The sequence below is a fragment of the Notothenia coriiceps genome, unplaced genomic scaffold (genome assembly GCF_000735185.1).
Source record: "Notothenia coriiceps isolate Sejong01 unplaced genomic scaffold, NC01 NC01_scaffold00033697, whole genome shotgun sequence".
NCBI lineage: Eukaryota > Metazoa > Chordata > Actinopteri > Perciformes > Nototheniidae > Notothenia > Notothenia coriiceps.
Window position 1 is genome coordinate 489794 of NW_011366398.1, and position 11997 is coordinate 501790.

At 41.2% G+C, this 11997-nt stretch overlaps 3 protein-coding genes across 4 annotated transcripts in view; 2 read left to right on the forward strand and 1 right to left on the reverse strand.

The window, feature by feature from the left end:
* The window catches only part of snrnp200 (small nuclear ribonucleoprotein 200 (U5)), a 23662-nt gene extending 20075 nt beyond the window's left edge, over positions 1–3587 (forward strand). Inside the window, exons 37-42 of the mRNA XM_010790097.1 lie at positions 1175–1213; positions 1685–1863; positions 1964–2124; positions 2231–2312; positions 2734–2826; positions 2917–3587. Of these exons, the coding sequence (XP_010788399.1) occupies positions 1175–1213; positions 1685–1863; positions 1964–2124; positions 2231–2312; positions 2734–2826; positions 2917–3066 (704 nt within the window). The 3' untranslated portion in view covers positions 3067–3587. The remainder of the gene's footprint in view (positions 1–1174; positions 1214–1684; positions 1864–1963; positions 2125–2230; positions 2313–2733; positions 2827–2916) is intronic.
* On the reverse strand, positions 3588–7733 carry ciao1 (cytosolic iron-sulfur assembly component 1). Its single transcript, XM_010790064.1, has 7 exons — positions 7324–7733; positions 6597–6745; positions 6404–6515; positions 6199–6287; positions 5674–5875; positions 5149–5218; positions 3588–4058 (listed from the first exon to the last, which is right to left on the reverse strand). The coding sequence occupies exons 1-7, from the start codon at positions 7460–7462 to the stop codon at positions 3824–3826; spliced, it is 996 nt and encodes a 331-aa protein (XP_010788366.1). The 5' UTR covers positions 7463–7733; the 3' UTR covers positions 3588–3823.
* Positions 7734–8911: 1178 nt separating this feature from the next.
* On the forward strand, positions 8912–11536 carry tmem127 (transmembrane protein 127). 2 transcript variants are annotated; one of them, XM_010790066.1, is made up of 4 exons: positions 8912–9314; positions 9418–9690; positions 9781–9945; positions 10049–11536. In XM_010790066.1, exons 2-4 carry the CDS (start codon positions 9447–9449, stop codon positions 10357–10359), a joined length of 720 nt encoding a protein of 239 aa, XP_010788368.1. In that variant the 5' UTR covers positions 8912–9314; positions 9418–9446; the 3' UTR covers positions 10360–11536. The 2 variants fall into 2 exon arrangements, with proteins under 2 accessions (XP_010788368.1, XP_010788367.1); XM_010790065.1 differs by having other exon boundaries at positions 8913–9690.
* The last annotated feature ends 461 nt before the right edge of the window (positions 11537–11997 follow it).

Below are 11997 nucleotides of genomic sequence, written 5' to 3' on the forward strand. Positions count from 1 at the left end.
GACTATTTCAAAGTTTTCAAGCTAGATAGTTCCGCTTGTATTAACAATGCAATGCAGAAATCCACGAGAGGGAAAAAGGCAACGAGCCTATAATAGTTCGCAACCTGATTACCCTGAAAGCATCGCCCATCGCTACGATGGGTGTTACAAGCTACGAGACGCCTGCGCTGATAAGCGGCAAGCCGCTGGCAAAGGCAGCCCGGGGGCTTCTAATTTCGCGGCCAATAAAATTGGTCACCTTTGAAAGAGTCAAAAACTGTTCTTCGGCTTCGTTTTGTTCAAAGTAGTAAATGCTCATGTCATCTTGCTCACTACTCATTTTTTTTCACGGTGTGCCAACTAGGTATAAATATTTAATATTATTATGCGCGTATCGGTCCTTGAGAAGCAGTAAGTTATCGGTTTCGGTTCAAAAAAACCAATATCGTAGCATCCCTAGTTCAGAGGGTTAGATATTGTTTTACCCTAACTGGTTCAGATGATGAGAAACGATATGTAACTTAAGAGTTTTGTGTTCCCTCGTCAAGGCATTCCCGATCGTCCAGCTTGTCGGACGCACCTCCTCTGAGCTGGTGTAGGGGGGGGCACACCGCTGGGCAGCGACCTGGAGGCAGTCCAAGTGGCATCAGCATACGAGGACGAGATGGACGGTCGGCTCGGGCTCAAATTCTGGGCATGATCGGCTGCGTACTACTACATCAAGGCTACACCTACCATCTGGTTTGGTTCGATACAAGCCGTCCCTATCATAGTTATCCCTGATCATAGATGGCACCGCATAGACCTTTCATTGATTTCCTGTAACCTGACTTGTTGTTCTGTGGGTTTGGGCAAGAGTTGTTCAGACATGTTTCTAACGCCCAAGACAGATCACGTGGATTAATCGAGATCATCTCGCACACCCGGCTGGCGGTAGTACCAACAACATTATCCGCATCAGCACATCCACGAGGATTCCACTCCTCCGACAGGTAAGACAAACGGAGCCAGATGTAAGATTAGCGCTACCTTTTTCACCAAACACATGAACACTGACTGTGATGTAACAACGTGTCTTTGTTTCCAGTTGGCCACAGAAGTTTCCACAAAACTGAACACCTCAAGTTTCAACGACCCCCATGTGAAGGACCAACCTGCCTGCTGCCAGCTCATTCTCTCCAGATATGCAGCTGAGCGGGCCGGAGCTGCAGCGGACACGGAGAGATCCTGAGCAGGAGGTACAGGCTCATGCTTAGTTCAACTTTTCAATTACCAATTCCATTTATATACATTCCGACCTGCTTATTTGATTTTTTAGCAATTCAAATTTTTCTTTCTTTCAAAAAAACTACTATCGACTGGTTTTTATAGCTTTTCCCTCCTAGAAAATTGGTATTTACAGAATATTGGGTTTTTATTTTAATATTTATATATTTTTCTCACTTAAACAAATACAGGTAGCCCAGGTTAATGGATACATAAAAACCAACAAGTAAAGTCCTGTATTATGAATATTCCTTTCTCTTTGGTTCTTTGTTTTTCTTCAAAGAAAGCAGATGCAACATAGTTATATAACATGGTTGTTCCAAATGTTTATCTGGCATTGTTTCATTGCAATGTGGGTGGGACGACACTCTTTCCACGTTACCTGAAAAAGAGAAAGACTTTGTTTGTTGATTCCTGTCTAACGTGCGCGTTGTGTTTCAGGCGGTGCGTCTGATCCAGGCCTGCGTGGACGTGCTCTCCAGTAACGGTTGGCTCAGTCCTGCGCTTGCGGCCATGGAGCTGGCCCAGATGGTGACCCAGGCCATGTGGTCCAAGGACTCGTACCTCAAACAGCTGCCCTTCTTCACCTCAGAGCACATCAAGCGCTGCCAAGACAAGGTACACAAGTTACAACTAAAATAAAATGACAGCTCTTGCTTCAAAACTATTTCACATGGATCATATTGAAACTGACCACTGTATCCCTGCTCCTCATCAGGGTGTGGAGAGTATCTTTGACATCATGGAGATGGAGGATGAGGAGAGAACGGCTCTGCTGCAGCTCACAGACGCTCAGATGGCCGACGTGGCTCGCTTCTCTAACCGCTACCCCAACATCGAGCTGTCGTACGAGGTGGCCGAGAAGGATAACATCAAGAGGTTTGTGTGGATCCTGACATTTACAACTGATCATGTGACAACAAGAAAAAAATACAGACTACAGCTAGACAAGGATTATGATGTCTATTTCCATGTTCCTTCACAGTGGCAGTCCAGTGCTGGTCCAGGTTCAGCTGGAGAGAGAGGAGGAGGTCACCGGACCCGTCATCGCACCTCTCTTCCCACAGGTAAATTGGTTTTTGATTTTGCATTTTACATTTCCTGGAGTGTCTTTGTGCAATCATTGTATTATCGTAAGCCTCTGAGAGATGAATCTTGAGGCATCATGTTTTTGGGTTGTCTGTCCGTATATCCCTTTCTCTTTAACTTGATATCTCAGGAATTCATTGAGGTTTTTTTCTTTATAGATTTGGGATAAATTGACTCGAGATATGATTTCATGGGTCTGATAGATTCACTGTGACTTTACAAAAACGTAAAAGAATACATGGGATTATTATGACAGGTCCTCGCAGAGGTCTAATAGGATAACATTTGAAAGTGGAGACGTTTTGAATGACCAAGTATTTAAACTGCTGCTTGACCAGATGGGGGAGACTGTTTTTATTATTATTTTATTTTAATGAATCTTCTTTTTCGTTGCTGCAGAAACGTGAGGAGGGCTGGTGGGTGGTGATCGGAGACCCCAAGTCCAACAGCCTTATCTCTATCAAGAGGCTGACTCTGCAGCAGAAAGCAAAGGTCAGTGAGAGCCACACACATTCTACAGCCATAACATGTTCTTTAAACAAACAAGAGGCCTCATTCTGTTTTTCTGTCATGCTTCTGCAGGTGAAGCTGGACTTTGTTGCCCCGGCGATGGGCGTTCACAACTACACCCTGTACTTCATGAGCGACGCCTACATGGGCTGTGACCAGGAGTACAAGTTCAGCGCGGACGTGAAGGAGGCTGACAGCGAAGGAGACAGTGACTCAGACTAATCTGTAACTGAGCGTTGCTTCTGCATCGTTTTTATTTGATATCGAGAGGGATCAGTAGGTGTTTTTTTTTACTGTAGATATTCTGCCTGATCTATGGCCCTTCACTTTGTCTGTATGCTTCTATCCCTGTGTGAAAATAAGTCATTTTATTCAGTCGTCTCATTTTATATCACCTGAATGATGAACACCAGTCTAGAATCAAAGTGTACAGGATCTGTATTGCAGGTACAAACTGCTCACTGAAGCCCAAAGATGGGTTTAGTAGTGAGTGTATTAAACTTTGATCTGACGTCAGTTTAATGTTTGACTGAAACTGTTAAAGATCGGTAAAATAACCAACAATTCTAAAGATGATAGTATGCTGTTATTCTAAATTGGGTCGATCAATGCAAAGGAAAAACTGTCCAGTTATATTTTTGGTCTTTTTGTTTGTTACGAAATGTAATTCTTAGACTGGTCTAAATGTTTTTAGTATGATGTGATGTCTGGAATATTTTTTGCAATAAAGAGAAGCCAAACAATTGTTTTTAATCATTTATTTATATAAACATGAAATATCAATAAAGCTTTTAAAGAAATATGTAGACTCACAAAGCAGATCTGCAGAAGCATTATTATCAAATAAGAAGCAGACATGACGTGTTAAAGCACTGTAATACTGCCAAACGAGCTGTAACGTGGAATGCACAACATGGCGGGGACCACATTTCCCAGTGTTGCTAGCGACAACATGTGTTCAGTGTGAGCTTCATGTGAGTCAGTCTTCTGGCTGAAACCTCCAGATGGTGATGTCTCCGTCGTCGCTGCAGGAGGCGAGGAGTCCCGCCTCCTTGGGGTTCCAGGACACACAGTTGACGTCCTGGTTGTGAGCTCTGGTCACCTGAGCAGCGAGAGAGAACACCGGCTGCTCTGGGTCAGCCGTCTCGTCCTCCATGAACACTCTCACTGCATCGTCCCCGCAGGCAGTGGCCAGCGCGCCTGTCAGCCGACACCTGAGTACAGAGAAAGGTTATTCTAATGAGCGGACTAATTCCGGTACTTGTGGGTTATGTGTCGCCACATTCTTTTTTTTTTTAACTCTAAACAACCGCTAGGATTAATGTTTGTTATTTGGAGAAAGGAAAAGTTCATGTGGAGGAGCCAGCTACTAAAAAGTAGCAACAGATAACCCACAAGTACCCACATTCCTGTAAATATCAATATGCTTTCTAAATTATATCGTTTTATTTAATGGAAGTTTTACATAACTTATTCTCACAGAGTGCAGCTGATATGCCCATTGATGATGACAATTATTACCTGTGTCAATTCACCATCTGCAACAATATGAGTCAGACTGAGCGTGTTTTACACATTTTATTTTTGTAGGAGCAAGGAGAAGATAACAAATGTTATTTTGCCTGACTCGCTTAATATAAAGAAAAAGCGAAAAATACTGTGTCGTTAACAATTATTTAGCGAATACTAACAGTAAAATAAGAAAGGAAAAATCTAGTGCCATGCCCCATTGAACAAGTGATCAAATTGGATTACCTGCCTCTTTATGTATTTCCTTGAACTGAGAAAGTTCTGTAACTCAACTAAACCTTTAAAGGTGGGGTAGGTAAGAATGGAGAAACCAGCTCGAGTAAGCTAGAATTTGAAAATACACAACCGAAAAACAAATCTGCCACTTCCTTACAGAGCCCCTCCTCCAACACACACAAACCCGCACATGACCAATGAGGGCACGAGATGGAAGGCAGGTAGGCCATCCAATTATCTGCCGCGGGTCGGGGCAGATAATTGGACTAGCTTTTTACAGCGCTACGGCTTCCACAGGTGAAATATTTGTTGTCAAAGCATTTAATTTATTCATTGCTATCGGGATGTTAAGAGCATTCCATGGAATATAACAGTGTTTCTGAAGTGAATTACCTACCCTACCTTTAAGTTTCTAGACCCTCAAATGCCACATCTTTCTTGAGGTTATCAAGATTATATCTGTGGTGAAATAAATATATAGTTTTCCACGACATGGCAGAGAAAGAGAGGCTTTGATTAAATGAGTTGTACAATAAATAAAATAGAGACAGGTCTTACCAGGAGATATCGTACACCGTTCGTCCGTGGAACCCAGACAGAGTGCAAACACACTTCCACGACAAGTCTCCTGTTCAACATGCAAAGCAGGGAGAAAATATGTTACATAAAAAACTAGCAAATGTTAACGTATCAAAAGACATGTCATTTACTTTGACAAAGAAGTGCAAAAAATGATAAATCAAATTATTCATCACAAATAACACAGTTGACAAAACATATCTAGTGTGGCTGCTTTTAACTGCAGATAAAAAGACCTCTGTTCATGTGGAAACTCACAACACACATGTTTAACTTTGGACCTGTCTGATATTTGATTGGGTTGTCAAAAAGAGCTAAAAGATGCCATGTTGCATGAATAATTAAATCGCATGGCAAATTATGGGATTATGTGAGCTTCTTTACTCACAAAACTCTCATCAATATTCAACATAAAATGATATCTAATTCAATGGTTGACCGACTAGTTTAAATTGTTAATGGGATTTTAAACAAGCATAATGCTAACTATCACTATCAACCCACCCAGTTCACTTTGGTTTGGAGACTCTTTCCAAATCTTGACGGTGCGGTCGTCGCTGCAGGAGGCGAGCCGCTGTCCAGACGGATCGAACGCCAAACTCCAGACTGTGGAGGTGTGTCCCTGCAGCGTGGCCTTACACTCCCAGTCATCGTCCTCCTCCTTGTAAATACAAATGTTGTTGTCGTAGCTAGCGGAAGCCAGGAGCTGTACGAACACATGGCAAATCATTTGATAATGGAGCAACACATTAAGACAGTAAAACAAAATAAATATATTTTTGTATCATCATTACACTTTGATAATGCACTCTGAGACTTTTTTGAGTTAGTTGCTTGAGTAGGAAATCACACTTTAAAAATAAATTGTTTTTGTATTGGGGCCTTTTGTTTTAAGTTCAATATGTTCAATTAAATCATATTAGAAATAAACTCCTTAAATATTTTTTAATTCAGTAAACATTATATATTGTCGTTTCATGTTTTTCTTTTATCATGCAGCTGCAGTTCATACAGCAGAGGGTGACCTACCTCCTGGTTTGGATGCCACACGATATGCTTGACATCTTGTGTGTGAGAGTTCACAACGGTTACACACTCATACTCGTCTTCTTCATCCACTGTGAAACGCAAAGGTCAATACATCATAAACAGATAGACAGGCACGGATCCGGAGGTTTGTTGATTTCGTGCTATGAATTAGATGAAATAATACACCTGAGGTATGAACACAAACCTTCCCACACCCAGACACTCTTGTCTCGGCTACATGTTGCCAGCAGGTTCCCTGAAGGGGCCCACGCCACACACTTCACCTCGTTTTCATGTCCCTCCAACACTGTCAAACTCTAGAAGAATGTATAAAACTCTGAGTTAAGTCAACAAAATGTAAAGCACAATCAAAGTGAAAACTAAAGATCTCATCTAACCTCAAAGTCATCGTTCTTCTTTTTCCAGATGCATGTGGTTGCATCAAAGCTGGCAGAGGCCAGATACTTCCCACAGGGAGACCAGGCCACCTTCCTCACCGTGCGCTGGTGTCCGTCCTGAAGCACAGTCTTACAAACCCAAGAGTCTCCTACACAGAGAGAAGGTCAGGAAGGGGGTCAGCCATCAAAAATAAACCCATACCTTTTATAATTAAAACTATTCACACCATGGCCACACATACAAACTAAAAGAAGAATAAGAGAAGATAAATAAATACAAAATACAAAAGGTGATACAAATTCAAATATAATATGTATCCAAAACACAGGCTTATATTTCCTCCTATTCATATTAACTATAAGTAGATCATATAAACTACTTTATAAAATTGGTTTCTGTAGGGATACAAGTAAACCGTATATCCTGTCAAACTGTACCTTATTCTATTTATTGTAATGTCATTATTTGTGTATTCAGTATGAAAGCATCGTAATTTGGCCCCTTCTTAGTGTTTATTAGTCAGATAGCATACAGATTTTTATCTTTTTAGTTATTGAGATGTTTATATTTAATGTTTATTTTCTACTCTTTTTCATTTTCACATTATGTGTAATGCCTTGTTTTATCATGCTGCTGAGACGAAACAATGTCCCAATTTGGGATCAATAAAGTATATCTTATCTTAAATGTAATGAAAAAATAATTCAGGCTTATACGAGATCTCACCCTCCAGTCCCCAGATCCGGATGGCCTTGTCCCCCCCGCAGGAGGCCAGCAAGGTCCCAGTCGGGTTCCAGCTGACGAACCAGCAGCGGGAGTCCGGGTGGGCGACCAGCTTCTGGACCGGAGTCAGAGACGGCTTCATGACCGGGCTGAGGGACGCTTTCTGGTTACTTTAAATATCAGACCCGCTGTTCACTGACAGCAGCGGACAGATACACAGACGACACCACGCACTGTAACAGCCCACACAAACTAGCGATGTGACTGTCCTAAATAACACATATAAACCTGAAGAGGATTTTCTTTAAAATACTGTATTTGCAGAAAAGAACAAAGTTCAACAGTTTACAAAAACAACGATGTCGGAAATGCCGCCATCTTTGCTCATCCGGTGCTTTACGCGATGCATTGTGGGGGTTTTCTTTTTTTTTGCAGTAGACTTATTTCTTATAGATTAGTCACACAAGTTCAACCAAGGTGATAGGTAGACGTACTCAGATATTGTACTTGAATAAAGGTAGAAGTACCGTAGTGTAGAAATACTCTGTTACAAGTAAAAGTCCTGCATTCAAAATGTTATCCAAGTAAAAGTACAAAAGTATAAGCGTCAACAAATGCTTAAAGTACCAAAAGTTAGAAAGTACTCAGTATGCAGATATGCCGATTCCAGAATAATATATACTGTATGTTTTTATTATAATTATTGATGCACTAATATGTTATCAAAGACGGTTTATATGCATCTAGTTTTCTAAAATAGTTTTTATTTTATTTATTTACTGTTTTTACAAACTGATGTAGACATTTTACTTACTTCAATGTTTTCTTAAATTCTCCAAAATAAAATAAAAATCATACACGCGACACACAAAACATAAAATTTGGCAATTAAAGAAAATGTTGATTTTTATTAAATATATGCCTGGATGATATAACAAAGCCCACTGTAAGATATAGGCCTACATTACAGACTGATGTAAAGTACAACAGATTGCAAACATAATCATTATTATATATTTGCCTTTTAAACAAGACCATGATGTTTTGCATTAACAATCATAAATTAAAAAAAGCATCCAGACCAAAATCTATTTCTTCCATCCCATAACAGCATGGCTCTCTTCAAGGAGAGCCATCAGGTCTGTGGATATAGAAGTAACTAAAGGGAAAATCCACTCCAGGTATTCTTCTGCTCTCTCATTGAGGCCCATGATCACCCCCACCTCAATGATCACCTGGAGGTGATATGACTGATATGATAATCTGATGGAGTATAATTTTCTAAATAGCATGGGTCATTAATACAAAAAGTCTCCAAATTTCTTACAAAAAAGGAGCTCTGAGTGAATTTGTTTTGCCCTTACATTCACGGTTAGGCCCATACCTGTTGATGCCCAAGGTCAAACGTGTACTGCTTGGCAATAATTGATCTACCCCAACGTCCTGCCGTCTGTGCATGTGTATAGACCCCCAAGTTCCCATCAATATAAGAGCGCAATTAATATGAAAACATAAATAATTGTGTGTGATCTGTGTCGCCTGTAGGTGGAAGCATTGATCCACTTTCGCGTTCAGACCGTAGCTCATTGAAGCCACGAAGAAGAATGTGTTGAACACGGAAGTTAATATTTTACAGGAAGCCAGCGTAAGCTTCCTTTTGTTTTGTTTTGTCTATGTTTTCTGTATCAAACTGATCGTAATTTTCTCCAGAGCAGTCTGCTAGATTCATTAATACGTTATCGTTCACCTGATTTGTTTCTATTAAGTTTATTTTTTAATGACAGTTGTCGACATTTAGTGTTAGCTGTGAGCTAGCTTCACAGGCTAACAACATAGCTAACAGGCCTGAAGGCCTCTGTCCATTGTTTGCCCGTCACTGAAATACATCTCCTCTTTATATCAAGCAGATAGTTTTAAGGTAAAACGTCGTTTGGAAACATTAAATAACACAGTGGACATAGCGCAAAGGCCGCTGTCATCCGTTCGTCGCCCAGGTAACGTTAGCTGTACCGGCTAACAGTTGTTATTTTTGGCCAGTCAATTGGGTAACCTTACCAACGGGTCGAGTAGTACAGTCGCTTTTTCTGTCAATAAAAGGGAATCAGACACTACAGTAAGGAGATCGGATGAGCATGTATGCCCCGCCGGGTTCAGCTGTTCCTGGAGGCCGGAGGAGAAGAGGGGGCTCCTCCCTGCCCAAGCAGCCGGAGCGGAGCCTGGTGTCGGCTCTGCCCGGAGCTCTGTCCATCACCGCGCTGTGTACGGCTCTGGCGGAGCCGGCCTGGCTCCGGGTCCACGGGGGCACTTGTCAGAGACAAGAGCTGGGGGTGGCGGACGTCCTGGGGTACATTGACCCCAAGCTGCTGGACGGTGAGGACAAGAACAAGTGCATTACACCTCTGGCAGAGACTCATCTGTAGACATCTTTTAAATGCTTTGTGATGTCTCTTTGTCCTCCAGATTACTGTGTGAACCCGCAGACCATCCTGCTGATGAGGGTGATCGCCGCCTTCTGTTTCCTGGGCATCTTGTGCAGCCTGACTGCTTTTCTCTTGGACGTGTTTGGACCCAAGCATCCCGCCCTGAAGATCACACGAAGATATGCATTTGCACATATTCTCACAGGTATTCATCTGTCATACTGAGGCTTTTCTCATTTTTGTTTGAAAGAAAAGGCATAACAATGTTCATTGTTGGTTTCTTATCTGTTTTCTTTGTCTCTCATCAGTGTTGCAGTGTGCCACCGTCATAGGCTTCTGCTACTGGGCCTCGGAGCTCATCTTGTCACTACAGCAGCAACACAAAAAGTACCACGGCTCACTCATATACGTCACTTTTGCCATCAGCTTCTACCTAGTGGCAGGGGCAGGTGGAGCCTCTATCCTCGCCACAGCTGCCAACCTACTGCGCCACTACCCCACCGAGGAAGAGGAGCAGGCTTTAGAGCTGCTCTCGGAGATGGAGGATAGCAGTGAAACTTTTCCTGCTGATTATGACATTGCCAATCAGTTTCAGCCACCGCCTGCCTACACGCCCTAATGCTGCCAGACAGGCCTTGTTAACACTTGCTTCTCTCTCAGCACGGCTATTGGCTTGATGAGCAAATCCCACTCTTTATCAAAAGGATATCTTCGCAAATACTCTCCATAATGAACACAGTGTGCACAGTTAGTGCACACACTATTGACTGACAGCTTGGGTGCATGAAAGCTTTCTGTAGTGGTGGCAGACATTTAGATGATGATGATGATGATGATGATGATGAAGATGATGATGTCTCACCACTGAAGTTGTAAGTGATTTGCATGTAAATGGCTTTTAGGATTTGGTTCTTACATGTAAAGGAAACTAAAAGTGCAAGGAGGGCTCAACATGGCTCATCCTAAGTAATTGATGAAACCGCACCAGCCTGATCAGTACCAATTATTGTGGCCGGGCTGTCGGCCGATTGGTTGGATCAAGCTTTGTTAAGCATAATTTTGTTTTAATTTTCGATAAGCTTGCCGTGTATATGATTTTATTTTTCTGATACATTAAAAATGCGGAAATACCCTGAGATTGTTTTAGACATGTCTTTCATATAAATATCAGTATGGACCTTATTTATTATTTCTTTTTCTGTGCTGTCTTCTTTTTCATTCTTCTGCTTTGTAGGCACCTGATGTCACTGGTTTAGTCTTACTTAGTCACAGCTTTACTTGAAATAACACAAGATAATTGTCTAAATATGTGAGCCCTGTCTTAGTGGTGTTTTTTAAAAGGACAATGGCAAGTGTTGTGTTTTGAAAGCTAGCAGCCACAGAGAAAAATTGAGAAACATGTCTGTTTGTTTCAGAATGAGAGACATTTAGTAACGGGAACCTCATCTCATATGTTGGTTGTGTCTTGTTTCTTGTATTTGATTTTTAAAAGAAATATGATTTCTTCTTTGTGATTATCATATGTGACCGTTTCAGTATGTGGTTTTTTTTTTAATGCAAGAGTTATCTCGTGCACATTTTAAACCCTACAGGCACAATGATTATGAGAACACTTCACAAAGGGTGCTGACTGAGGCTTAAAACGTGATTGATGTGGTGACTAGTTGGTTGTATATTGTTCTGTTTACTCCATTTCTGCATTTCGTTCTTCAAATTCTCATACACTTTTCATCCCCAGTATGTAAATATTGATGGTTTCTACATAAAAAGTGGTCATAATAAAATATAATGCCATATGTTGCCTCATGCTTGCGATCTTTACAATGAACCTTGTCTTTCACTGGTTAAAAGTCTTCCACCAAAGGCAGCCTAGAGTAAGGATTAATAGTTTAAAATCAACCGTATATAGACTTTGACATTTCCGGCGTCCTGACCAGGGTATTTTCAGGTTTCCTGTCTAGACGCAAAATGGCATTAAAGAGTAAGAGCCTTACAACCTAATAGACTTTAAAGGGCAAACACTAGGCCTTGTACGATACAAAGACATTGAACCTACTGCTACCTTTTTATAATAACAAAAAACAAGCATTTTCAGAAATCCCCATGCAAGCTATTTGTTAAATATTATAACTAGCCAACTGGCCTAATACATGATATTAGATTCAAAACCTGTTGCATTATTTCTGCAAGTTTCTCCATCTAAATGCCAAATGGGTGAACATATTTCATGGGTTAAAGCACTACATGTTTAAAATGA

What these genes read in the sequence shown, in the direction of transcription:
- tmem127 (XM_010790066.1), top strand. Translation starts at nt 9,447, where the DNA reads ATGAGCATGTATGCCCCGCCGGGTTCAGCTGTTCCTGGAGGCCGGAGG. An exon ending in TGACCCCAAGCTGCTGGACG is followed by an intron (nt 9,691 to 9,780) that starts GTGAGGACAAGA and finishes TTTGTCCTCCAG; the next exon opens with ATTACTGTGTGAACCCGCAG. An exon ending in ATTTGCACATATTCTCACAG is followed by an intron (nt 9,946 to 10,048) that starts GTATTCATCTGT and finishes GTCTCTCATCAG; the next exon opens with TGTTGCAGTGTGCCACCGTC.
- ciao1 (XM_010790064.1), bottom strand. Translation starts at nt 7,462, where the DNA reads ATGAAGCCGTCTCTGACTCCGGTCCAGAAGCTGGTCGCCCACCCGGAC. An exon ending in TCCAAACCAAAGTGAACTGG is followed by an intron (nt 5,219 to 5,673) that starts GTGGGTTGATAG and finishes CATGTTGAACAG; the next exon opens with GAGACTTGTCGTGGAAGTGT. An exon ending in ACGGTGTACGATATCTCCTG is followed by an intron (nt 4,059 to 5,148) that starts GTAAGACCTGTC and finishes CTCTGTACTCAG; the next exon opens with GTGTCGGCTGACAGGCGCGC.